Source organism: Pteronotus mesoamericanus, unplaced genomic scaffold (assembly GCF_021234165.1).
Source record: "Pteronotus mesoamericanus isolate MK-2021 breed Mesoamerican mustached bat unplaced genomic scaffold, CSHL_Meso_final scaffold_174, whole genome shotgun sequence".
In the NCBI taxonomy this organism is placed as follows: domain Eukaryota; kingdom Metazoa; phylum Chordata; class Mammalia; order Chiroptera; family Mormoopidae; genus Pteronotus; species Pteronotus mesoamericanus.
Genome location: NW_026555309.1, coordinates 3706946 through 3732291, shown reverse-complemented (window position 1 = coordinate 3732291; position 25346 = coordinate 3706946). Strand labels below are relative to the sequence as shown.

General features: G+C 41.9%; 1 protein-coding gene across 3 annotated transcripts in view; it reads right to left on the bottom strand.

Moving 5' to 3' along the window:
• The window catches only part of CHD7 (chromodomain helicase DNA binding protein 7), a 198051-nt gene that overhangs the window by 7268 nt on the left and 165437 nt on the right, over nucleotides 1-25346 (bottom strand). For 2 of the 3 annotated variants that reach the window (XM_054590164.1, XM_054590165.1), the window contains exons 16-34: nucleotides 23792-24002; nucleotides 23066-23261; nucleotides 22600-22767; nucleotides 22181-22360; nucleotides 19338-19448; nucleotides 19040-19245; nucleotides 16005-16204; nucleotides 15671-15830; nucleotides 11316-11405; nucleotides 10753-10856; nucleotides 9298-9427; nucleotides 8835-8907; nucleotides 8623-8677; nucleotides 7672-7900; nucleotides 7266-7474; nucleotides 6474-7142; nucleotides 5168-5328; nucleotides 2817-3044; nucleotides 2141-2584 (exon numbers count right to left, since the gene is read on the bottom strand). In XM_054590164.1, coding sequence (XP_054446139.1) covers nucleotides 2141-2584; nucleotides 2817-3044; nucleotides 5168-5328; nucleotides 6474-7142; nucleotides 7266-7474; nucleotides 7672-7900; nucleotides 8623-8677; nucleotides 8835-8907; nucleotides 9298-9427; nucleotides 10753-10856; nucleotides 11316-11405; nucleotides 15671-15830; nucleotides 16005-16204; nucleotides 19040-19245; nucleotides 19338-19448; nucleotides 22181-22360; nucleotides 22600-22767; nucleotides 23066-23261; nucleotides 23792-24002 — 3824 coding nt within the window. The remainder of the gene's footprint in view (nucleotides 1-2140; nucleotides 2585-2816; nucleotides 3045-5167; nucleotides 5329-6473; nucleotides 7143-7265; nucleotides 7475-7671; nucleotides 7901-8622; nucleotides 8678-8834; nucleotides 8908-9297; nucleotides 9428-10752; nucleotides 10857-11315; nucleotides 11406-15670; nucleotides 15831-16004; nucleotides 16205-19039; nucleotides 19246-19337; nucleotides 19449-22180; nucleotides 22361-22599; nucleotides 22768-23065; nucleotides 23262-23791; nucleotides 24003-25346) is intronic. The other variant, XM_054590166.1, reaches the window with a different exon arrangement.

Here is a 25346-nt window from a genome sequence, read left to right as displayed (position 1 = left end):
CGGCTTGCATCCCACCTCATCGCCAAGCTCGTCTCTGCTGAGGCTTGCCTCCTCACTAAACTTCCCCGCCGACAGCTTTCAGATCACCAAACACGATAGACTCTCTCTGGCCTCACGCCCTCTGAACGTGCTCTCCTCACCCCCCCGTTTCAAATGACCAACTCCTACACAATCTTCTAAACTTAAAGGAAGTGTGAATACCCCTAGGGGTGCTTCCTCATCTGTTTCTTCTCCTAGCCTCCTCTGTCCATTCCCATTCTTCCTTTGGGTTCACAACGAACTCCAGCCTCCAGCCATACCTCACAACTATGATACATTATTATTTATCTTAAACACCGAGCTGGTTAGTGTGTGAGCACCTTTACTCTCGCATGCCAGTGAGTGCCACAGGGACAGGGCCCGCTCTCACTATGTTGCTGAATGCATGCTGGCTGCACCCTGACTCTTCTTGGCAGCACAAAGCGGTCTCCGGTTTGAGTGCTGATATAATGCATAACCTTCCACAACGCCAACAAAACAGTAAAGTAAAAAAAAAAAGAAAAGAAAAGAAAAAACAAACAAACAAAAAAACCCTTTAACATCTATTAGGAGTTTTATAAAAATAAAAATATCAATAAATTCTTAGGTATAGCTTAAGATATATGAAATGAATAACATCGGACTTAAGTTTATAGGTGTATAATTACAATAGGGAAATAGCACCAGTTGCAATGACTATCAATCCCTATATGTGCCATGATTCAAATATTAAGCACAAGAGTAAATTAAAGAGGTGTGAACTGCAGAAACCCCCCAATTTATGATGTTGACAAAGGATTTTCAATGAACAAAATCTGTCTAAGTGTTAACAGGGTGGTTTTAAGCAAGAAGGCTAATAACTAGAGATACAAGTTTGGGGAGCTCATACCTAGAAATGGCATTTAACTTAGGGATCAACCGGCCACAGCTGACCCAATGAAAGATTTATTTTCACAGGGTTCCAAAAGTAATCATATGCTCAACAAACATGACCACTTTTGCAACTGGAGCACTGACAATAAATTTTGAAAATTAACTTTAACCACCTGGATGCTTCTATTTTACTCAGATCTCACCAGGGTGCAAATTTCAGTGAATGCTATTTTGTAATTTCTAGGCTTTAATTCAACCACACCTTTTTCTACCCTTCTAAGTTATTAAGCTTTCTCTAGGTTCAAGAAATAGAAAATTGGAAAATAATAAAAGGGATGGAACAGAATGAGAAAAAGAATATTAAAACAAATAATGGCCCCCCGCCATTTCAAACTGCAGGGCTCCCCACACTGGGTCCTGCAGCCCAGGGCAATCGTCCCATTTTGCTGGAGTGCCAGCCCCTCGGGCACAGACAGAAAGCCTTAGTGCCACTATGTTGATGATTTGGGTTTCGAATCAATAGGCAAAAGATATCTAGTACTAATCAGCTTTAAAAAGGAGCCGCATACAATCAGGCTCTTTGGGGTAAAATCTTCACCGTTAGCTAGCTCATTTTTAGGGGGCGTGGTTGACACAGATTAGGGAAGACAGTTTTGATTATAATGCATTTGTTTCCTTTGAATTGGAAAAAAAAAAAAAAGTCAAAATCTTTTGGCATATACTTTTCATTCACACCTACCTAAGCACATATTTTGATTCAGTTGATATTTTCAAAATATCCAGTTATGGAGGTAGGAGAATTTGCAATTCCTTACTTGATATATGAATACATATTTTAAGTCTGAAACTAAACATTCATACTAATCTAATAAACCCCAGGCCCAAAATGTATCAGTATTTTTAAGGGCATGAGCTTTTTCTACCACAATTATTCAGAGATAACAATTACAGGCTCCAGAGAACATGTTTCTGTTTTGGGCTAGTCTTCTGAGAACAATCAATATAGCAGAATCTTGGGAAGAATAAATCCTCCAGCTACATTTGGTTCAGGGTGAGTGATCTGTATCAATACTCAACACAATTTTCCAGCCCAGACACGACTCTGTTCACTCTAATCCTATTTCTTTGGTGGAAGAAGCCGGCTGTAATGCCACGTCCCTGAGAGGGACACAGGCCAGCATCACCGGCAGTGCAGGGACCTTGGCTGCCGACATGGGCACAGACAATGGGAGGGAGCGTCTGAACTTACTGCACTCAATGATGTCCGTTTGTGGCTCATGAAAAGCAGATCGAGGCCCTCCACGTTTTTCCTCCGCCCCCGCCTCCTCTTCATTGGAGGCTCTCCATCCACCAGGGAGCCATTGAGCAGATGCCTCGTGGGCGTGCGTGACAGCCCTGCCTGGAGCAGCTCCATCTGAGTCTTAAAGGCATCAGACACTGGGGTCGAGACATTAGGCAAGATAAACTTTGAAGTAAGAGATGAAAAATTTGAGGTAGAGCTTGTTGCCTCTCTTGAGGCCTTTGATAAATCTACAACTTTCTCTTGTCCATTTTCGGAGACCACCTGAGACTCCCGAAGCTGGGCGACCATCTCCATGAGGTTTCTCCGCTTGGCAGCTCTTTCGGCCTCGATTTCTATTTTTCTCCTCCTTCTCCTCCGCTGGCGAGGGACAGAGAGGTTGAGGGCATCTTCCTATTGAAAAATTCCAACAAAGCAATGAGCCCAAACTGGATCTGCGATATGAGCTTGCTTTCAGAACTAAAGAACATGAAGTATAAGGAATTAAACATTCATGAGTGTTCAACAGAGCTGAGGAAACAGTAGCCATATTTCTAAGTAGGACCAGTGAAACACAAGCTTCCAAACTAGGAAAAGATTTAGGGAGCTGAACTCTAAAATGCAAATACAAACTGCTCTGACCTACCTTTGACAGCTGCGGAGAAGCCGTGAGGTCCTCACTCCCACTGACGCTGGCCTGGCCGACCATGGAGAGCTCCGCAAAACTCCTCTTCTGCAGGGGACTGTCCACGGTGGGCGGTGTGTACCCAGGGAGGAGGCCCTGGAAATCAAACATCTGGCGCCTATTTACTGGCCATTTGCCTTTCAACACTGCTTCACAGATATTGTCTAATCGGTTTATCATTACTCGATCCTGGAGGGAGAAGAAAGTCACATGAAATTGCAATGAAGGCTTAGTGAAAATTAGTAGATAAGTATTTCTATCAAGATGCTAAAAAAGGTTTAGAAGTCAATTGGTGGGCAAATTGTACAAGAAAACAAAAAACAAACAAGCAAGTAAATAAATAAATTCCATCAAAGTTGCCTTGCCATGGAGGAAGGTCCTCAGGTGGCGCTAATACAGAAAACCTAATATTCTGCAATTATGAACATGGAATCTCATAAATTAGGAAGCATTGCAGGACCACCACCTCTAAAATGTTCCCATATTTTAAAAGTAACTTTTATTCAAGCTGAAGAATTGGTGGTAAATGTCAGCAGGTAACAATGGAACCTGCATTTAGCTTCTGAATGCTCTGGTGCTTCAGATCCACAGGCAGGATCACAGCCTATCCCAGGAAAAGGGACATCATTAGCGTCACTATTAATAAAGTTCAGCATTACAAAATGGGCACCAGCCTAGGAACACCTAATGAATGTCAATTTGCATTCCCTACCTATTATCACTTCAAGTTTCATTGAAGCGTGTACATTAAAAATTTCTAATTACAGCTCTTAGACCCAGTTTCCATCGATTAAAAGTGCCTGCCTGCTACTATAGACCTGACTGATCTGGGGAGCTCCCTTCTATACCGGACAAGGGAGATTAGCATAATGGGGGAAGCGAGAGGGCATATAGAGAAAGATGTCTTTGACAGTACACTTTTCAGTTAAAAATTTCACATGATTTCTTACGCAACTAGCAGTATGGAAGGCCAGCCTAGGGATGAGTCGACTAAAGCTGTTTTTGTGTTGTCTGTTTTAAACCAGACAGCCCTGCTACAGTAATTAGGATAATTATTTCCCCACCCTGAAAAACAGACCCAAATTATATAGGGATTTATTATAAAATTATACTAGTTAGCCAAAAAAAGTAATTTCGTTTTTTGCTTTCAGTTATAGATAACTACATTTGTAATTACTGCATAAAATATTGGACCAAATGGGTTAATAGCCCACCTCCTCCCGAATGAAGATGACTAAGTTTCTAAATATATGAAACTTGTCTTAAATCTGAAAGCTCTATTTCAAACTAAAAGAAAAAAATTAGAACACAGTTTTACAAGTCCACACATTTTCTCCTGTGCATTGTTGGTGGGACTGTAATTGGTGTAATCACTATAAAAAAAACAGTATGGAGATTCCTCAAAACATTAACTCTAGAACTACCGCATTAGCCCACAACCCCACTTCTGAGTGCATATCCAAAGGAACCAAAAGCAGGGTCCCAAAGAGATATTAATGCTCATGTTCACAGCAGCACTATAATGAACAAAGGCATGTAAGGAACACAAATGCCCCAATAATGGGTTAACAAATAAACTATAGTATATGCATACAATTGAATACAATTCATCCCTAGGCAGGAAGGAAATCCTGTCATATGGGTAAACCTTGAGGACATTATGCTAAGTGAAATTAGACAACCACAAAAGGAGAAAATACTGTATGGTTCCACTCATATGAGGTATCTAAAGAAGTCAAATTCACCAAAACAAAAAGTGGAATAGTAGTTGCCAGGGGCAAGGGGAAGGAGCTGTTTAATGGGTATAAAGTTTCTGTCACACAAGACTGAAAAGTTCCAGAGATCTGCTTCTCAACAATATAACTATTCTTAAGACTACTAATCTATACACTTAAATTTTGTTAAGGTCATAAATTTCATGTTATGTGTATTTTATCTCAATAAAACATCTCTTTTTAAAGTCACACACTTTATACCGCCAAAGGGTGAATCTGCTGAAACAATAATCACATATACTGGATAATATGCTTACCACCCTAAAATACCTCACAAAGCAAAAGGTTTGTATAAATGGTTCTATTGCTTATTATCTTTCCTTCATGTCACACTTCCTATCCTATTACAAAAGTATTCTACAGAGTTTTTTCTTTGGGCTTTTCTAGCTCATTCTTTAAAACACACAAATAAAATCTACAGTCTTTATACATTGTGCCAAAGTTTAGCTTAAAATTATTTGAAAAATCAAGTCAGAACAGTATCTTCCATCCCACTCTTTTTTTTTGGTCAACACAACAAAACAACAAAAAAACAACCTTAGGCCAAAATGAGAAGGCAAATGTTCTTTCATGAAGGAGCTGAGCTACTGAAGGATCTCCATCCTCCATGTAGAATCCATCTCGGGTTTCATCCCTAGCAGTGCTCATAGAAGCATTGCTTTCTTCATCAAAATTCTTCCCTCTAGAGACAGCTCCTGCTGAGAAATGAGTTAAAGTGCATTACTCACAACCAGGATACCACTGAAAAAGAAGTTTAGAAAGGACATGATGAAAAACTGAATACCAATCTGCCCTATTTAAAAAAATTTGTTAATCCTCATCTGAGGACATGTTTATTGATTTTAGAGAGAGAGGGAGGGACAAAGAGAGAGAGAGAGAGAAGAAACAAAGGGATGGGGGTGGGGAAGAGAGAAACATTGATGTCAGAGAAAAACACTGAGTGGCTGCGTCCAGTATATGTCCCAATCGGGGATCAAATCAGCAACTTAGGTATGTGCCCTGACTAGGAATTGAACCCACAACCTTTTGGTGTATGGGATGACGCTCCAACAAACTGAGCCCAATCAGAGCCCAGTCCGCTCCATTTTACTGAGCGCCTACAATGTGGCTAGAACGGTAACAGGCATTTCACAAATCTTGTCATTTAAAGCTTGTAATAGCTATTTCATGTAAATGGTTAGTCCCATTTTATAGATGAAGCAGCAGAGGCATAGGGAGGTTACATCACTAGTCATCAGACACTGTGCAAGCACATCTCAGAGGCACCGGAAGGACAACCAAGCCTCTCACTCAAGAACCCATGTTTTCCACACAGGAAAAAGGGCTAAGGTATCAGCTAAGTTCAAAGTTCCAGCTCCAAGAGACAGTAAGATATGCCTGATTTTGTGACTTAGAAAACTGGTTCTTTTCAGACTCTACTCCTACTTTTTACTTCTAAATTAAAATTGTATTAATCAAGCATTATTTGTTTAAAAATAGCTACCGATATTTACAGCTACTGATATTTACTCAGTGAATGACTTCTCCCTTACATTTAATTGTCCAAATTAAAATCACTTGGAATTTTTAATATACTGCTCCTATACAGTTAACCCCTATCTTTAATTCAGAGATTGTATGTCCATAAAACTCTTGAGAGTTTAAGTTGTTTGAAATATCATGTTTCCATGCCTTATCAGAGCAGAACATACATCTAAACATAACCTAAAATTATCCCTTCACAGAGGAAAATGTACACTGACTACCCTAAAGAAACAAGAAAGAGCTCTTGTCATGTGACATGAAAACTCGCATGTTGCCACTGCCCTTATGAAAGGAGAGGGGCTGGGTAGCGAGGCATTACCTTCAGGTTGGGAAGATTCTTCTGACTTATCATCATCCTCCAGCTTTTCTTCTTCGTCCTCTTCAGAACCTTTCTCTGAAATTGACTTGGGCCCTGTGTCTGCACTGACCTCCATACCTTTCAGCTCATTTTTTACAGAGCTGGCCTCAGCCTCACATTCCTGCTTGCTGTCCTTTTCCCCACTCTCGGTTTCTTCCTCCTCTTCTTTCACTGCAGGTTTCTCTTGGGCAGCTGCGTTTTCAGTCTCCTCCCCTTTGCCTTCAGTTTGTCCCATCACCTTTTCATCATGAATGTGAGTGGAGGAGATGACTGCAGGAATCTGGCCAAACCCAACTGCCAAGGGATTCAAGGTTGATATATTACCAGACCCTCTGTTCTGAGCAAAATTTTTATGTGCATCCAAGAAGGACAGCTCAGGGTCATTGAGGATGTGGTAGTCTGTCCGACTGACCCCGTGTTTAGCAGCACCCACCAGCAAGTCTCGATCATGCCTTCCACATTCCCACCACTCTGGCAAGTCCAAGCTCGGCTGGCAGAGCTTCAGCCTCTCCCCCAGCTGTGGGTGATGAAGAACCTGCTCACGTATTTTCCGGAGCAGTTCGATCCGGTAGAGAGTTCTAGAGGCACGCTCTTCTGTGATTGGCTCGATCATGGAGAGGTCGGGTGGTTCTGAAAACATGAAAATAATCGTATTTACTTGGGAAAAACCCAAGTAGGCTTTAAATTGTTCACTCTCTTATTTTTCACTTTACTGGCCTTTTAGTATGAACTTTTGTTACTGAATAGACCTACCATCATCTGGCTTAGTGGGCATTCGACACACTCGCCTACACATGGCCACAAAACAACTGAAGTATTTCTCCAAACTTTCATCAGACTTCTTGTCCAGTCTGGCAAAGGCTCGAAATTGGTTCCAATCAAACTGTTGTTTCACAGGGTCAAAAATAACCCCAAAAGTGGATACCACACGGTAAAAATCAGCCTCTTCTCGTCTTGTCCACCTATTAGAAAAGAAGATATTAGCTTCAATTGTACTTAAGTAAAAAGGCTTCAAGTTTACTATTTCCTCTTTGGCCCTAAACTTATTTTGGGGGTGGGGGGGGACAGAATGCTTTGATGGTCGCTGACCTGCAGGCCTCTAAGAGCACAGCAGAGAGGAACGTATCAGGAGTTGAGTAAAACCCTGAAAAAAACTCACTTTTGTCGCTTCTCAGATATTATAGCTTCCCTTTCCGCTTCTAGTGCTCTCACTTCCTCTCGAGGCCGCCGTCTCCGCCGGTCAGTCTTCATTAGGGCCTCTTGCCTCATTTGTTGCCTTTTATAGCTGCGCTGATAGGCAGTAATGAGCCGGCGCAGACGGGTGGTCAAGGTTGAGGTGTTAGGCCAGTAAAGTTGGCCTAACTCAGCATTACTCTCACTGTGCTTGCCTGGGGAAGTGGAAACAATATTTTTGAAATGTGTAGCTGCAATCTTGTTATACACAGGATTTTCCATCAAAACAAGATGACTCATTAACATTCAAATGACAGTGTGGGAAAGGGCATCAGAGTGTCCTCATTTTGAAAATATAAATAAAGAATGCTATTAGTATGGGAATTATAAACCATTTCTTTTTTAAATCCTTAGGGGGAAAATAAATTTATTTATCAATCTTACATAAACATACTCTGTCATGAACTACCTTATAAGAGTGTTCTATTATAATGTAATAATCTTCAGCATAAAAAAAAAATCACGTAATTGTTAGCTAATGATTTCACATTAGACAAAAGATCAGTATTCTCTATAAACTGGCAATATTTCAGATACATGGCAAATGCCCAACCCCCAAGAGATGTATTTCAGGGTGGGTTTGTTTTTTTTTTTGAGATACATTTCTCAAGTTGCTTAGAAGTTTTCACTAACTAGTATAAAATAAATTCATAAATTATCTTAATCCAAAAACTAGTTATTTTATCAAAGAAATTCAATGAAATGAAAAACCAACAATAAACAGGAATTAAAATTATTCACAAAAGAATGGAGTTAGTGTAGAGGAAATAACATATTGAGATCCACCGTCATAAAGCCACAGGCCCCCGACACGGTGCAGCCGGCGCAGCACATGCCCGCCTGCCTGCCTTGCTCCTCGAGTCTGAGGGAGCCGTACCTGTGGTGCGCATTTCCATGGACTCTTCCTTATCTTCAGGAGAATTGGCAAATTCCTTGAAAGCAAAGTGAGAAACTAAATTATTTTAATTTGGGGTTTCATTTTGCTTTATTTTTTAAAATAAAGGTCATTATCTATAAAGTTTAACAAGTCTTATATGGGCATACAATATTTTACTGGTGCTGTAAAAGGCAATATACTCGAGTTCTTACATCTATTTCGTCCTTGAATGGTGTTCTGGTTGGTTTGTATTCTGGATCTTCATCTTCTCTATCAAATTCTCCCCTATATAAAATTTTAAAAAACATTTAAATCACACTGCTAGGAAGAGACTGAAGAGGACTGCCTAATGCAACTTTCAATTCTGGGTTCAATTTCAAAAGCCATTCTGTCAGCACCTAAAATGTGCAGCCATGGGTGGAGGGGTTGTGGGAGGACCAGGGGTGTGGGTGGGGAAGTCTGTCATCACTTGGAACAGATAAACAAGTTTCAGATTATCTGGATACTCTACCGTGTTTAAATAATCATTATGATATAGACTCAGACTATACTGGTAAATGTTACTTGGTTCAAATCAGACGCAATACAGTACATTGTGCAGTGTAAGAACTGAACCCTGCCAATAGATGCAATACCGATGTAAAGTTTATTAAAATTTTAAAATGTCCTTCTTACCCGTCACCACCATCTGCTAGCATGTCTGTTCCTCTCTGCTCAGCAGCTATGGCCTTGGCATCAGGCATCCCAACTCGTTCCAGGAAGCACAGTGCGGGGTCAGCTCGCATGGAATTGTACTTCTCATAGCCTATGCCATCCCCACCGGCCCAGAGGACACCCAGAGACAATGAAAGACCCGTCACTGACAAAATCACAGCACTGCCACAACACATGAACTTCATTTCTCAATCAAGAGGATCATTTAATGTTCTATTTTAAAGAACCTTGTTTTAGTAGAGCATCCTATGACTGCTTCATTCCAGAGCAGATTTTGGGGGGCCAAGTTACATTCCAAGGGTATTACCAGAATGGCCACAAATATAAAGAGAAAAATGGGTTTAGAATAACTGCGAGATGCCTGGGAAGATTTCTGACCCTATTTCCCCCAAGATCTAATTTTGCTTGACATTTAAAAGATGTTCCTTCACAACCTCCACAGAGGTACTCTAAGTCCATCCCTTCCTTCTGGTGAGCAGCCTCAGTTCTGCAGAAACTTCCACCGCTGGCTGAAAACCCCTGTCTACGTCAGGCTTGTGAACCTGTCTTATTAGGTTGAGGATGATGCATGTCAGTAAGATGACACTGTTCCCTCTATGGTTTTCAAACTGCAATTTGCTTTTTGACTGCCCAAGTTGACTAAATGGGAAATGGCAGATCCCAACAGTGCACTGCGGGAAAATGATTTTTAGGCTGAACTCACAAAACACGGCTGCAGTACACAGGCAGAACAGCACAATTCAATTAGGATGTGTACTACACACACCGCTCCTAACTGCTGTAGAGCCGCAAGCCAAACTATAATCATGAAAGGTTTTATAAGCCATCACTCTCCCCTTTAGTCAGGCTGGGCTGCTGGGACTACCTCGGCAACCTCCAGAGAATTGGGATTATAATCAGGAATCGCTCACTGTATATATCATGCCAGTTCTGCATCCCCAGCCTTTCAAAGTTAACAAGGCTGCATCCCACTCAGGGGAGCTGAGTTCTCAGCACTGACATTTGTGAAATATTGCTTGGAACAAAGCCCAGGAGGCACTTGTACAGATTAATAGCAGAGGTTAAGCCCACCGTCCACTTTGACACGGGTTGGCAGAGTTAGCAAGGGGAGCCGTGCTGGAAGCAAAGTTTAGGGAGAGCTATAGGACAATTTGGCTATTATTAAAACAAATATGGTTTTGGTTTTATTTACAGCCAAGAAAGAAATGTTTTTTCTCAAATACTCAACAAACATTTAAAAACAGCATCTGATATTTACAGTTCATATTAGATTTTTAGTGCAGGAAAATGGGAGATGCCAAGAGTCCTTTGGAACTATCCTTGTTAATATTATGACTTTGGAAAGAATATGCAAAGAGCTCTAAATAAAGACAAAGCCACATGGTCAAGATGCGGTCAAATGGACATGTCACTTACCGTGTTTGAACACCCCAATTAGGAGGGACTTATCGGCTTCCTTATCCCACCAATCTGCAGGGACCTCAGCATGGAAAGGCTCAGGTATCCACACATCGGCTTCACTATAAAGACAATAGTTTACAAAATATTTAAAATAAATACTAGTATTAAAAAAGAATGCCAGGCAATGAACATGACACACACACTCACGTGCCCCACTCCCACAACAAGCACCTGAGCATCATGGAGAGGAAAGAACAAAGGCTAAAAGAAATGGCAAAGTTAGTCACTTCCCACCATGACCAGAAATGGACTTTGTCACCCGGTGTCCCATTTTAAATGTCATCTCAGAACACCAGTAATTTAGTTCACACCTTTTTTTTTTACACGCGCACACACACACAAACAGGCTTTTCCCGATTCTCATCACTTCCCCATGCTCATAGAACAAACACTGCATCAAGATGCAAAAAAGGTGTGCTTCTAATGGTTTGTGAAGGTTTTGAAACATGACCCATGATGTTTTCCGACTACCCGGACTACTGCACGCAGGCAAAGAACCAATGTGAGCTCGCACTAACCTTGAGTCAGCACCCTCTAAGATCTTATCTGCCTGGTCTCCTATAACTTCTTGTCTTAGGTAGTACAGCATGCGGACACGCAGCAGGACCCTGGAGAGGAAGACAGAGGGGGAAAAAGTTCTTAACTTCAGGACTGTTTGCCAACAGTGGCTTTTGGCAGCTGCTGCTGTTCATCCATCATCCTGCCAAGGCTGATTAGCCATGCTGTATGGTAGGCTTGAAGCGTGACAGATGGTGGCACATAATCACCTCTGTGTGGTGCTTTCTGCTGGCTTCCAACAGGCCTGCCTGGCAACCGCTCACACTGCACAGAGAGGGACCGAGCTCAGCCCAGCCCAGGCGCACTCCATTTAGTTCTACCTAGTGCAGCTTGTGAAGTTCAGACACGTACCCTACCACTGCCTCTGAAGTATTGAAGCAAGTTTGTAAACAACTGAGCAGATGGCTTTCAGTAACTGTTCTGCTTCATTATCTCATAAAATTTCCTCAGCTGCTGCCTTAATACCATTTTTGGAAGCACATCAGAAGTTGTAGGAATAAATGCGATATAAAATCTGGTTTTACTACCTTACAATAAACCCTCAATATGGACTGTCAGGTTTTTCAGATTATAGAACTTAGCTTCTGAGAAAGGAAGAATGGCAACTGAGGGTGCGGCTTCACTCTTCTCCTTTAAGGAATATGAAATGTTTTTTATTCTTTCTAGTTTATATTACCTGGAAGCCTAGGTTGTAGCTTAAAAAATATTAAAACATTAAAAGGTGATTATACTATGCCAAAATCATTGAAATTCTGTGTCATTTTCAAGGAATCAGTGTTTAAAAGCCTTTGGAATTCTAGGAAACAGATTTGCAATCTCACCCGGATTTCCTTAATGGCTCTAAACATAATTCTTCCAATAAAGCCCACCTGGTAAATCCCAAAGGCCCACATCTACTCTGAGTCTCGCATCTCCTGCCAGAGAGCCCAGGTATGTAGTCAGGACTGATATTTGAGACTGACTACCTCCTTGGTCATGAGTAAATGACAATACCAGGTGCTATTTCCCCATCTGGGTAATCCCAACATAGTCTTTAAAACCAATGTTTCGCATATACTACCTCATTTCATCTTCTCGATGACACTATGATGGTATGAGACAAGCTACGGTTTCTACAATTCCATTTTACAAACAGAAAAATTGAGGCTAATAGAAGTCAAGTGGCATGGCCAAGAGCACAAAGCAACCTTGAGCATGATCACTCTGAACTAGGCCTTCTCACTCTACCACTTCACACTGTCTCTCAGGATGTGGCGACTGTCCTTGAACGTATCAAATGCCAACAATGGGTAGCTTCACCAAAACAGACTCCTGATCATGCATGAATAGTCATACCTTCCTCCCCACCAGGAGTCTGCCCGAGGCGGACGTGGGCTCTAGCTGGGCAAGGTGTGCAGCTGTAACTATCTGAATACACTCGAGAGTAAACAATCACTTCAGGTAACATTTCTTTTGATTCCTTTCTTTTGATAAAATTAAAAATTGGCTGTGCCACAATGAACCAGCAAAAGAAAAGTGACAGCACAGTCTTCTTTGTCTGGCACCTTGTGTCTTCTCTGGTTAGAGAACTTGCAGGCCGGTTCTTCTAAGAACCTAACAGAAGATGCTCAGCAAGGGCGGCTTCAAAGAAACACCCCGCTCCTTGCGCTGGATTCTTTCACTCACCAAAACTTGGTATCATGGCAGTGATCCTAATGGCTTCTCTTTCTATTTTTGGGAGAAGACAACATTTTCTACTTCAGAAAGAATTTCAGTTATGTGGAGATTTTTATGAACTAAGTGAATGTCTTTTCTTCTAGAGGGAAAAATTCAAACCAACGCAACTGGCGAGCTCAGTGCCATTGTGAGGATGTGGTATGTACTGGGAGGGCAACGAGGTGAATAGGAGGTGGCCTCTGACCTCCAGGAGTTTACACCTGGTAAGTCAGCAGGACAGGATGAGTCCCCAGACCTCATTTACATTTCAATGGCTTTCCCACTTGTGACCACTTTCTAGACCAGCATCCAGTCTAGGACCACACATGGCATTACGCTGTCCTGTCCATTTTGTCTCCTTTATACCCAAGGCAGTTCCTCTGTCTTTCCCTCTTAAAAACTTTGAAGAGAACTAGCCAGCTATTTTCTAGGTTTTCAACTTGGGTCTTATCTTCTTTCTTACCAGCCCTAATGCTTCCTCACTTTAGCTCCTGAAGTCTCAGGGAGTGAATGACTGAACTACTTGCTCATCCCAGGGAGATGTGAAGTGTTGCCAGTCTTGAGGCCAAAGCGGGGAGAGCGGCGGGGAAGATGGGAGGAACACTAGATACAGCTCACATACCTGTCAGGGAGGGCACCCTATGGATGTCTGTTACTGACATTAGAATGGGAAATTAAAAACTACTGCTGCCACGTTGGACTCAAGACCACAGCCACTGCTCCCACACTCAACCACTTTACTTACAGTTTGAATCCAGAACTCAGAAGGCTATTGACCCAAAGCTCATGTAAACCACAAGGAAACAGAAGTTCTCCAACAGCGTAAGTGGGGAAAGGCTTTGGGAAGAACTATTATGCTGCAGCAGTAACAACAAAACCGTTTCTAAGGCACCAAAATGGCGTGTATTAATGGTCTTGAAGACCCAAAAAGAAAAATATTTATCAGTCAAAACCTAAAGATAGAGATCAAACGTAGGCCCTAAAAACACTTTCATTTAAAAAGCAGGGAGAACCATTAGTCAGTGCAACCCAGGGGTAGCACGTGTTCTCCAGGAATTATTTCATGTAAGGACTGAGACAACCCCAGGGAGGAGGCAGGCTTCTGAGGTGAGCAGGGCTGGTCAAGAGCGAGGGCACTAGCTGCGTCTGGGCTGGGCCTTCAATCTGGCCCAGCCCCTTAACTAGCGGAGGCACCTTAAGTACCCAAGTCTCAGTTTCCTTGTCAGGTAAATGAGGATAAAATAGCACTACTTATCTCAGACAACTCAAACACAATCCATATGAAGTGCTTGGCACACTGCGGTATTATGTGCTCAGTCACTGGTTGCTAATTTTAAAAAGAGAGATACACATACATTTATTTATATCCTGCCTCACCCAACTGAGATCTTGTTGCAGAGCTCTATTTGACTAACATGGAAAGTGAGTCTTAAAGAGGCTGAGGAACTTGCCCAAGGTCGCACAAAGCTAGGAAGCAGAAACACTGTTCAGTAGCAGTGCGGCCAGTGTTACTGATACAGAATAAATGCATGCTCAGAGTGAGGAAAAAATCAATAAATGTAGATATTAGCTTAAGATGCAGACAGCAGAGCTCCAAGCAATGAAATAAATTTTGATTCAATATTATTTAATTGAATAATTATTCAATTATTCAATATAATCAAAAGCTGAAAATAAAGGTAAGGAATATGATCCTAAGCTCATAAGATAAACCAAAAAAACAAACAAACAACAAAAAAAAAAACAGTGAGGTATTACTAAGCAAAAAACAACATGAAAATTCCCCAATTCCTCCACTGAAAGCAGCCAGTTGAAGGTGGGATGACACGAAGCCATAATTCCCTAAATTCCCTAACACACACACGGGTTAAAACTCAGCGTTCCACAGGTATACCTGAAACTAATACAAAATAATACTGAATGTAAACTGCACCTGAAAAATAAAACTAAAACCTTAATTATCTACAGCATCACAGCAGCACTACTCACAGTAGCCAAAGGTGTCCATCAACCCAAGTGCCCACTGACAGATGAATGAATAAACAAAATGTGGTCTATTCATACAATGGAGTATTATTCAGTCATGAAAAGGAATAAAATTCTGGCACAACTGACAGCATGGATCAACCTTGAAAATATCACACTAAGTGAAATAAGCCAGGCACAGCAAGACAAATACTGTGTGGTTCCACTGATGAGGTACCTAGAACAGGCAAATTCATAGAGAACGGTGGTTGCCAGGGGCTTGGAGCCATGGAGGAGGGGAAGGTTAGTTATTGTTTAATGATACAGAGCTAGTATTGCAGTCAATGATAAGGTTCTGGGTATAGATAGTGGTGAGAGGTATACAGTATTTTTAATGTAATTAATGCCAATGAACTGTACATTCAGAAATGGTTAAAATGGGAACATTTTTAAATTGTGTTACATATCTTTACCACAATTTAAAAAATCAGTCATCTGAAGGTATGCTGTCCTATGACTTGGCATCATGTTTGAAGAAAAACAGGCAGGCTGTACAAAGACAGTAACTACAACTTAATAGTCTTTACTTACACACACACGCACACACACACACACGAACAAAACAAGCTCTCCGCATCCACCCTTTGAAACCTACTTGTTGCAGTGGTGCTTCAGGTGTTTCTTGTAGCTGTCCTCCTGGAACAGAGTGTCGGGGTTGCAGCCCGCCAGCCAGTCGGCATCCTGCACCACCGGGTGTGCGCTCTGGGCTTTCACCTTCTTTCCCTTCCTCCCCCTTGGCACTGGGGCTGATAAACCTAGAATTATAATGATAATAATTATTATTACTGTAATAATAGAAGCTTTCTACTGCCCCCATGTTAGCGTCATAGTCAGATCCTGACATATAAGGCTGGGAAATGCATGATCTAGGTTGCGTTGCAAGGGTCCCCGGTAGCTTTTTGTGACCCTGCAGCACAAAGAAAACCTACCAGAATGATTGACCAAGGCGCGCGTCTGGCCGTCAGCCGTGGGCGTGATCAGATCCCAGATGAAGCTTTTGATGTTCTCATCCCCCTTATAGTGGTTGAGACAGTACACGAGGATTGTTCTGCAGATGGTTTCCACATCTTGTTCAGTGAGCTGACGTTTGTAGCGTCCATGGGAAAGGATGTCCGTCCACCGTCCCCAACTGCAAAGCAAGTATTCAGCATGCACATGGTGCCTTTCAGTTTAGATCTGGAGCTTATTTTCACAGCCAGGTTCTGGTGTTAGAAAATCTTGGGTGCTCCATGCAGGGTCTCTGACTCTCATGTGTGTGGGGTTCCCATAGATACAAGGGTATTAAATGTGATTATTTTCTCTTGCTAAAAAACAATCATGAAAACAAAACAAAAATACCCTAGGAATATTTGATGTCAGGTGAAAGGAAAGCAATGCAGGACCAAGAGTTAAAGACACCCGTCACAGCACAAGCTGTGGAGCACTGTTCCTCTGTGCAGGACTGGGGTTGCCACCGAAATGTCACCTACAGGCTGACACAGGCTTCCCCACTCAGATTCACACCGGCAGCAACTCTGAGGACATGAAAGGATGCCAGGACCGGGACGTTTTATACTTTGCTTCACTCTGTCATGGTTCGTATGCTTCTATGCTGACCAACCATTGGAAATGAATGGGGACTCAAGGTGGGGATGACAGCCCCCAAGTCAAGGATGCAGTGCTGAGGAGCGTGCTAACATCAGCCCACCTCAAAGGGAAGTCACAATAATTACTGTAAAACTGTGAACAGGTCCAAGCTTCCTTTTGAAACAGGACTGTTATCTCCAAGTACCAGAGCATGCCCAGGAAGAATGTTCGGCCAACTCTCAGGTCCTCATGTGAAATGGGTGCGAGAAGACACTGTGGCTACAACCACACAGCACACTGTGGAACCTGAGCCACTTATGTCAGGTCACAACCGCAGGTTTAACACAGTGCAGTGCTCTTTCGCCCGGGTGCTGTGGGGTCGGAGCATACGGCAGATAGGCAGATGCTAAGCTGCGCCTCCTCCAGGGCACTGCTGACCGAACTCCCAGGGCAGTCTCAGCATAGGAACGAGCCCCTCCGCTTCCTTCTTCCTGACTGAGACCCATGCCTGGCTGCTGGGGAACCTTGGCTAAGAAGCACAGTGTACACCCCAGATTGCCCTGCCTTTTTCGCTGGCCTGGTCTACTCTGGCTTTTGTGAACCTCTTTCAGTCCTCAACTCGTGACGCTGGCCTTCACCTGTAGGCCTTTGGACACACTGCTCTCTCTACTGGAAACTCTCTTCTCCCTGTCCAAGGTCCAACAGTCCCTCTTATGCTGCTTACTCATGATGTCCATCAGTCACAGACTATCCACATCACCTTCTGTGGGATTCCTTCTTCTATTCCCCTGAGCCCCAGAGGTAGAAGGAGAACACTTGAGCTGAGTCTGAAAGGAGAGGAGACATGTTTCCATGCTCCACTTGCACAGAGCGTCCCTGCCAAAGCATTATCACAGTTTACTGTTTTTCTACAGGTCACCTGCCTGCCTTGAGGCAAGGCTGCGACTGTCCTGCTCACAGCTGTGTCCCTGGTGTCTGAGAGTATCCTAGTACAGTGCCCAGCACAGAGCAGGTGTTTAATATACAGTGATACGTGTGGGAGAAGGGAAGGGCTTTACTAAAATACAGTATGCCCTAGGCATACTTTTGAGCTTCAAGAGTTATTAATATGTCCCATTTCTGAAGTTTTACCAGCTAAATTCTCAACTTTGATCTTTAGGTTGAAACATGGAAGCAGGTGCACACAGTAAAGCTCTTAGGTGGGGAGGTTCTCTACACCATGTGGGAATCGACAGGAAAGGTTGTCCAGCTTGCACAGTCAATAGCAGAGGGGACAAAGCTACCAGGCATAGGATGGGCTTCAGCTGAACTTCATTTATTCCATAAACAATCCCTGATTCAGCACTCACTGTGTCTGCCGGCACTGCATTCTGCCCTGAGGACACAAAGAAAGAGCCCCAGTCCCCAAGGAGCTACTAACTGGGTTGCTAGCGGGAGACACCAACTACTTGAAGTCATAAAACAACATCCTGAGTGTGACAGCGCAGACCAGACTTTCTGGTGCAGGGTTTTGAGGTGACGCCTGCCCTGGACATCAAGGACAGGAGATGTTGAGCAGGTCAAGCCTAGAAGGTCGGGGTGGGATGGGGGATTGGCTCTAGGCAGTGGTACAGGGTTGTGGAAGGAGAGAGATGAGACAGAGCGTAGCACATTGAGGGAGATGAAGAGGTCTGTCCTAACAGAAGTTTGGACTGTCCATGGAAAGAGCCGACAAGGCATACAAAGGGCCGCTCAGAACCCTGTATGCTATGTTAAACAAAATGTTTGTGCTTCTTTTGAAACTACTCATGATCCACTGGGAAAATAACTGAAGGCAGGATATCATCAGATCCACAGAAGTATCGTTTGGTGGTAGTCTTTTATTTGAATGGCATTTGCCTACAGTCCCACAATATGCTAGAGATCTCTTATTTACAGATTCAGGTATTTACTGAGCACCTTGCCCTTCAGAGCACTGTGTAAGGAGCTGCAGAGATTCAGAGGAGACACATTCAGAGACTAAAAATGGGATCCATTGGAAGAGCTTTACAAGTGAGACAATTGCCTTTAACAAATTTTTTAACAGAAAAGTGTTAAAAGACAAATATAGTAAATTTTATGTGAAGGTAAAGTAAAAAAGATTTTGTAATTTTGAGACTTTGTTCTGAGTTATTAATAATCAACAAATTTGAATCTAACATAATCCCTTAAGGGACAAACTCATGCTCCTTCAAATCCTTGAGAATTTGAACAACTGTGAGCACTTTAACCACACGACCCAGGCCCCATAGGGGTTGCTGCATAGTTCACTTGACTATGGGGAATCACAGACATCCAAACACAAATATTGTCTTTCTATGCCAACTGGAATTCTAACTATTTTAAAAATAAAATTCCGTTTCTCATGAATCTGACTTACCCATAGACGAGCAGATTCTTCTCCACTCTAAAGCACTCACTCCTTGCATAGCCCTGGGACCTGTCCTGGGGCCGCCGGGGCTTTGTGCAAGGCTTCTCTTCAGAATCACTTTCCAAGTCTGAAAATTCCATCAGCTCATCTTCTTTTACTGCACTGTACAGCCTGGTTTGCTTCCTCACTCTTGGAGTGTCAATAACCAGGTTGTTCTAAAAGAGAGAGCAGATACATTTGAAAACTTCTATAAAAGCAACTTTGGGTTGTTAGATCAGATAGGGTTTGAATGGAACCTCTCACTCACCCTCCCATTTAAGGCATCAATATCCAATTCAGCCTTCTTAGCCCACTTTTGCCAGAAATTTGGATCATCCAGAGAAATATCTGTCCTATTTCCAGACGCAACAAAACTGGCCTAAAAAGAAGGAAATTATGCATTACTTTGGGATGCTTTTCTCAGAGGTAAAATGCAAAACAGTTTTCATTTATTCATTCACTCAAACATGTATGCATTCTTCCATGTGTGTCAGATGCTGTCATTGATGGCACTAGGAGGAAGACCGTCCCTCAAGTAGCTCACTGGCCAGGGGTTGAGGCAGATCAGGAAACAAAAGATGATCATGCAGCACAATAACTGACAGGTAACAAAGGGATGTACAGATGCAACTGATATACAGAGGAGAGCCCTAACGAGGCTCAGGTGGGGTTGAGGGTACACAGAGAGCATTGCTGGGAAGAGAGAACAGGCTCTCCAGAAAATAATGCCTGGACCAGATTATTAAAAGCTCAAAGAACAGGAAAGCATGTGCAAAGGCACAGAGAAGAAAGGCAGTCTGTCTTACGACTGGGGAAACAGTAATCAAGAAGAGAAGCCAAAGATCAAGTTCTTCCTCTTAGAAGAGTCTGAACTCTATCCTGGGGAAGCAGCAATCTCTTTGAAATTGGGAGTATCAATATGGCCACTGTCATATTCAAAGGCACCAATGTCTTGGAGCATGGAGGGCAGAATGATGTAGAACAGGCTACTGTAGTTCAGGAAAGAAACAGTGAAGACTGAAAACAGCTCTAGCGAAATGGATAAAGATATTCTTTAAAAGGTAACTGAAGGAGTGAAAATATAGATAAATGTGAAGCATGAAAAAGGAGGAAGCCAGGAAAAACTGCAGCACCCAGCTTTGGCATCTGAGTGGTGTTAACCAGGTGAACCAACTGGCGTGTGTACACACGCACGTGCACACAGAGGGTGAAAGGACAGGATGATGGGTTTCTTTTTGCATATACTGAAAAGAGGCAGAAAGACAGGAACAAGGAGGTGTTGGGTTACAGAGCCCAGAGGAGCAGCAGCTGGGACAACTTACTGTCCACGTGCAAAAGAAGGGAGTTGGACCCTGTCTTACAACATCACCACACATGAAAACTCACTCAAAAGGGTTACAGATCTGAATGTAACAGTGAAAACTATAAAACTCTGAGAAGAAAAATCTCTGTAACCTTAGGTTAGAAAAATGCAGCAAAAGCACAAACAATAAAAGAAAAAGGGGATTAAACTGGCTACTGTAGTAATCGCCATTAAGAAAAAACAAGAGGAAAATATTTCCAAATTATATTATCTGATGAGAAATTTCTATCCAGAATAGATAAAAGATTCTTAAACTGCGATAGTAAAAAGATAAATAACTCCAAAGGTGAACCAAGAACTAGAATAGACATCTCTCCAAAAATGACACGCAATGGCCACGAGCAGGGGATAGATGTTCCATAGCACCTCAGAAACCCAGGTCCAACCCTCGTGGGCTCTCACTTCACACTCGCTAACGTGACTACAATAAAAAAAGCCAGACAATAGAATGTGTTGCTGAGGATGTAGAGAAACTGGAACCCTAAAAAATACTGCCAGTAGGAAAGAAAGTGGTACATTCACTTTAAAAAACAGTCTGGCAGTTCCTCAAGGGTTAAACATGGAGTTAACACATGACCCAGCAATTTCATTCCTGGTATACATGCAAGAGAAATGAAAACACTTGTCCACACAAAAACTTGTATGCAAATGTTCGTAACAACATTATTCATAATAACCAAAAATATCCCTAACAACTGGTGAATAAATAACCCCAATGTCCATCATCAGCTTGCAAATGAGGTATAGATACATCACAGAACATGGCTCACCCATACAAAGGAAGGACGTACTGATTCATGCTACAGTGTAGATGAACCTCAAAAACATTATGCTAAGTGAGTGAAGCTAGGCACAAAAGACCACATGTTCTATAGTTCCATGTATATGAAATGTCCAGAGTAGGGAAATCGAGAGAGACAGAAAGTAGATTAGTGGTTGCCAAGGACTTGGGGGAACGGGTGAAGCGGGATGGATGGGCCTGCCTCTTAATTGGCATGAGGATAGTTTGGGGTGATGGAAATGTTCTAAACTTAGATGTGGTAACAGTTGCACACGTCTGTAAATATGGTAAAGGCACTGAATTGTACATGTGGAACAGGCTAATTTTATGGTAAGTAAATTACATTTCAATAAAGCTGTTAAAAATAAAAGCGTAAGTTGGGTCAGGCTGTGGGTGGGTGGACCAATATGCAGTCGAAGCCTCAGAAAGGGCTCTGGGTGGAGTGGCACACCGTGGTGACCTTTGCCAGAGCTGCTCTGATGAAGGCATGGGGATGTGCTGCAAGCTGGGAGTTGAAAAATAAGTAGAAAGGGAGGCAATGGAGACAGCAGGTGTAAATAATGTTTGTGTGTATTTCAGCTATGAAAGAAGGCTTACGCAATGGAAGGTGCGGGGCAGAACAGATGGCAGTGACTTAATTGTTCTTATAGACTATGTCAGAAAGTAGGATCTCAAGAAGGGAAGAGGACAGAGTCAAGAACCCAGGTAAAGGATTAGCCTGGGGAGCTGGGGAGCAGGTAGGAAGACAAGGTAAAAGTGACCACCGGAGCCATGTAAGTAAAACAAACCCAAAGCACAAAGAATTTTTTATGCATTAAGTGCTCCACAGGGAGTTAGTAATTAATTTCTCAATTTGGAATAGAAAGCAAACGCTATGTATACATTCTGTGAGCAGTTTACAAAGTGCTGTGTATGAACTCTATTAAACTTCTATAGAAAACCTGCCTCTCTTCAGATCGATTCGCACCTTAGCAAATGTGGAACCCTTCCCTTCAGACTCAATGGTGATGGTGTGGGTTCGCCGTAAGAGAATCTGATCAATATCTTCTTCACAAAATTTAGATCCTTCATCCTCTTCATCCATGAGTGCACCATAGGCCCCTTTTCGCAGAAGATCCTCTATTTCTTTCTTGGAAAGCTGTTGTACCTGTTTTAGAGAAATATTTTAAATAATTTAGAATTTAAATGTTTTTAGGCTAAACAAATGTTGTTGTTTTTTTTCTCAAAGAGGGTAAACCTAAATTCTAGCAAAGGAAATGTGAGGTTGAAATATTGCTTGAAACAAATATTGACGTTGAAAAATAATCTGATGCTGGAGGATTTCTCACTCTTAGCTAAATCAAGTAAGGAGCAGAACAAATGAAAGCTGGGCAAGTGTGGCTTTACCCCGTTGGTAGCGTTTTCCCTTCCGCTCATGGACTGCAGCACAGCTTTATCGAGACCGAGCTTCAAACTCGCCTTGTCAAACATTTCCCTTTCGTAAGAATTTCTCGTAATCAGCCTGTAGATTTTCACAGATTTGCTCTGTCCTATTCTATGACATCTTGCCTGAGCCTGGAAGAAAAGAGAAAGGAATGGCTACCAAAGAAAGAAAGACTCGATTGTCAGTTATAAGAGCATCTGTTCCAATAAACAGAGGTGCAGTTTAGAAGAGGATTAACATAAGAAGAAATTACTTTTACATTATTAATAAATTGATTACTAGCTGGTTCATTTGCCCCGATCATGGGACACCGCCTGAGTGACTACATGACTTTAATTTATTGGTTTGACAGGGATTCTCTGTCATAGAAGAATGACTTTAAAAAAAAAAAAAAAAAAAGGCACCAGGAAGATTTTCTTGCATGTTTACCTGGAGATCATTTTGGGGATTCCAGTCAGAATCAAAGATGATGCAGGTATCAGCAGCAGTAAGATTAATGCCTAAACCTCCTGCCCGTGTACACAGGAGGAAAACAAACCTATCAGAATCAGGTTTGGAGAATCTGTCAATAGCTGCCTGGCGGAGATTGCCTCTTACTCGGCCGTCGATTCTTTCATATGGGTACCTGGAAAATATAAGTATTAACAAGGAGACCTGATAGACAGCTACAAAATACCTATTCCCTTTCTTTTCGGATTTTTAAGATAATAATACAATTTGGAATATATATTAACAGAATAATATTATGTATCAGAAATTATTTCAGAGCACATGGGTTTTGTTGTTTTCCATACAATCGGTTGAATGCCCAAAGATTAGATTTAATTTTAATTTCTCTCCAGTGAAACATCTAAACTCTAAAAATAGCTGACACCTCCAACAGTAAAATAACAATTTCAATTTTAGGTAGGAACTACTCTCCTTCGGTCAAATCAAAGAAATGGAAAACAAAATTTCCCACAAAATTATGCAGACCTACTGCAGTCACTATACCAAGTAACACTGTTGTATACACCCGTAGTTTTTTTTAAAAAGAGATGTGACATATTTTCCCCATTCCCCTTTATCATAAATATCACTCCAAGGTAATATCTGGAGCCCTGAGAAAGGTCACTTTTTAGTTTCCTTTTTATTCTTATGGTACCATGGCCTCACCGTCTTTGAATGAGGTAGTCTTCCAGTATGTCCAAGCAGCGCACCATCTGGGAAAAGATAAGCACCCTGTGGCCACCAGCCTTCAGTTTTGGCAGCAGCTTGTCAATCAGCACTAGCTTGCCAGCAGCCTGGATCATTGCCTGGAGCTGAAAATCTGGAGAGTCTGCATTGTGTGTTTCTTTAAACTCTTCCAAAATTTTCTCTTCAGCACCTGCAGAGATTGGACAGCATAAACTGAATACAGTAAAAGGTTTTTATTACTAAAAACAATGAACTTGCTTTCAAAACCCACTGCAAACTGTAGAAACCAGAACACTATACTCATGTTTATGAACATGAATCTATCCACTTAAAGTTAGGTCTACACAAAACTGGGAAAGCATAAAAGGGATCAAAGTTTTAAGCACAACACATTTAGGCATTTAGAGGGAAAAACCACGTTTTCCAGCAAACAAATGTTTGCTGATTGTAGAAACTGAATTTCAACAACAGACTGTCAAGCCAGAAGTGACAGAAACAAGCCAAGGGCCAGATACCTACAGAAAATTTGGAACCTAAATTGCTGAAGAAGTAAAGAACTGTTTACTAGCTGAATATAAACACAAACAACAAAATCTGTTCTGAAACTAAGAAACAAAGAGATAGAGTCCTAATTATTACAGTGTAAGGGCAGTAGTTTGTATTTATAATTGTACAATAACAAAGTCAAGAGGACTACAACAAAAGGGAATCATCTTTCAGGATAATTCTTAGAGATTTTTTTTAGGGGGTAGCACACATCTATTGCAATCTGTAAATCTCCTTCCATATTCATTCTCATCAGATAATTTCATAAGGGACAAAAATTCTATCTTGAATTACTCAAAGCTTGAAAAACTTTAAAAATGAAACAAACCGTTGTTTCACATAAGACTTCTATGTCTAACCCTCCTTTTCTCACAGCCCCAACAGATTTCTACTTGTTTGAAGACTTTGGGGTGCATCAGAGAGAAGCCTCAAGGGAATGACATCTTGCTCAGTGCTTCCTTCCCTGACCCCAAACACACGCTTATCTAGAAAGCAGCAGGCTAAGCTTCCTTCAACTGCTTAGTTGGCTTAACTAGAATTGTGCAGCAACGTCTGGCCTCCACCCATCTCTAGGGCTAATCAGGGCACGGCTGTAGCACTCAGCTCCTCTCCCCAAAGGACGTGGATGCGGTCATGGTCCCTATTCTCTAGGAAATACAAACAAACTAATCCATCTAATGGGATTAGTTCCCAGCCTGAAACTGTGTCAGAAATTTAAACTACTCTTCTTACCACTGGTTTTAAACATGTGAACTAACTATACTATATATAGACGGGGATACATAAACACATAAACCTCAGAAGGATTTTAAAGGTTAGGTCAGTCAGGCTACCAAGCCACTCATATGGTCAGTCCTTCTGCAAGTAGCAACCGATGCAGTAAAAGTGCCTTATTTCCATTTTAAGGCCACTTGTAGAAATTAAGTTATGACGTGGTCATATGCAAAAATAAAGCTTGTTAATTATTAATCTACAAAGAATCTTACTG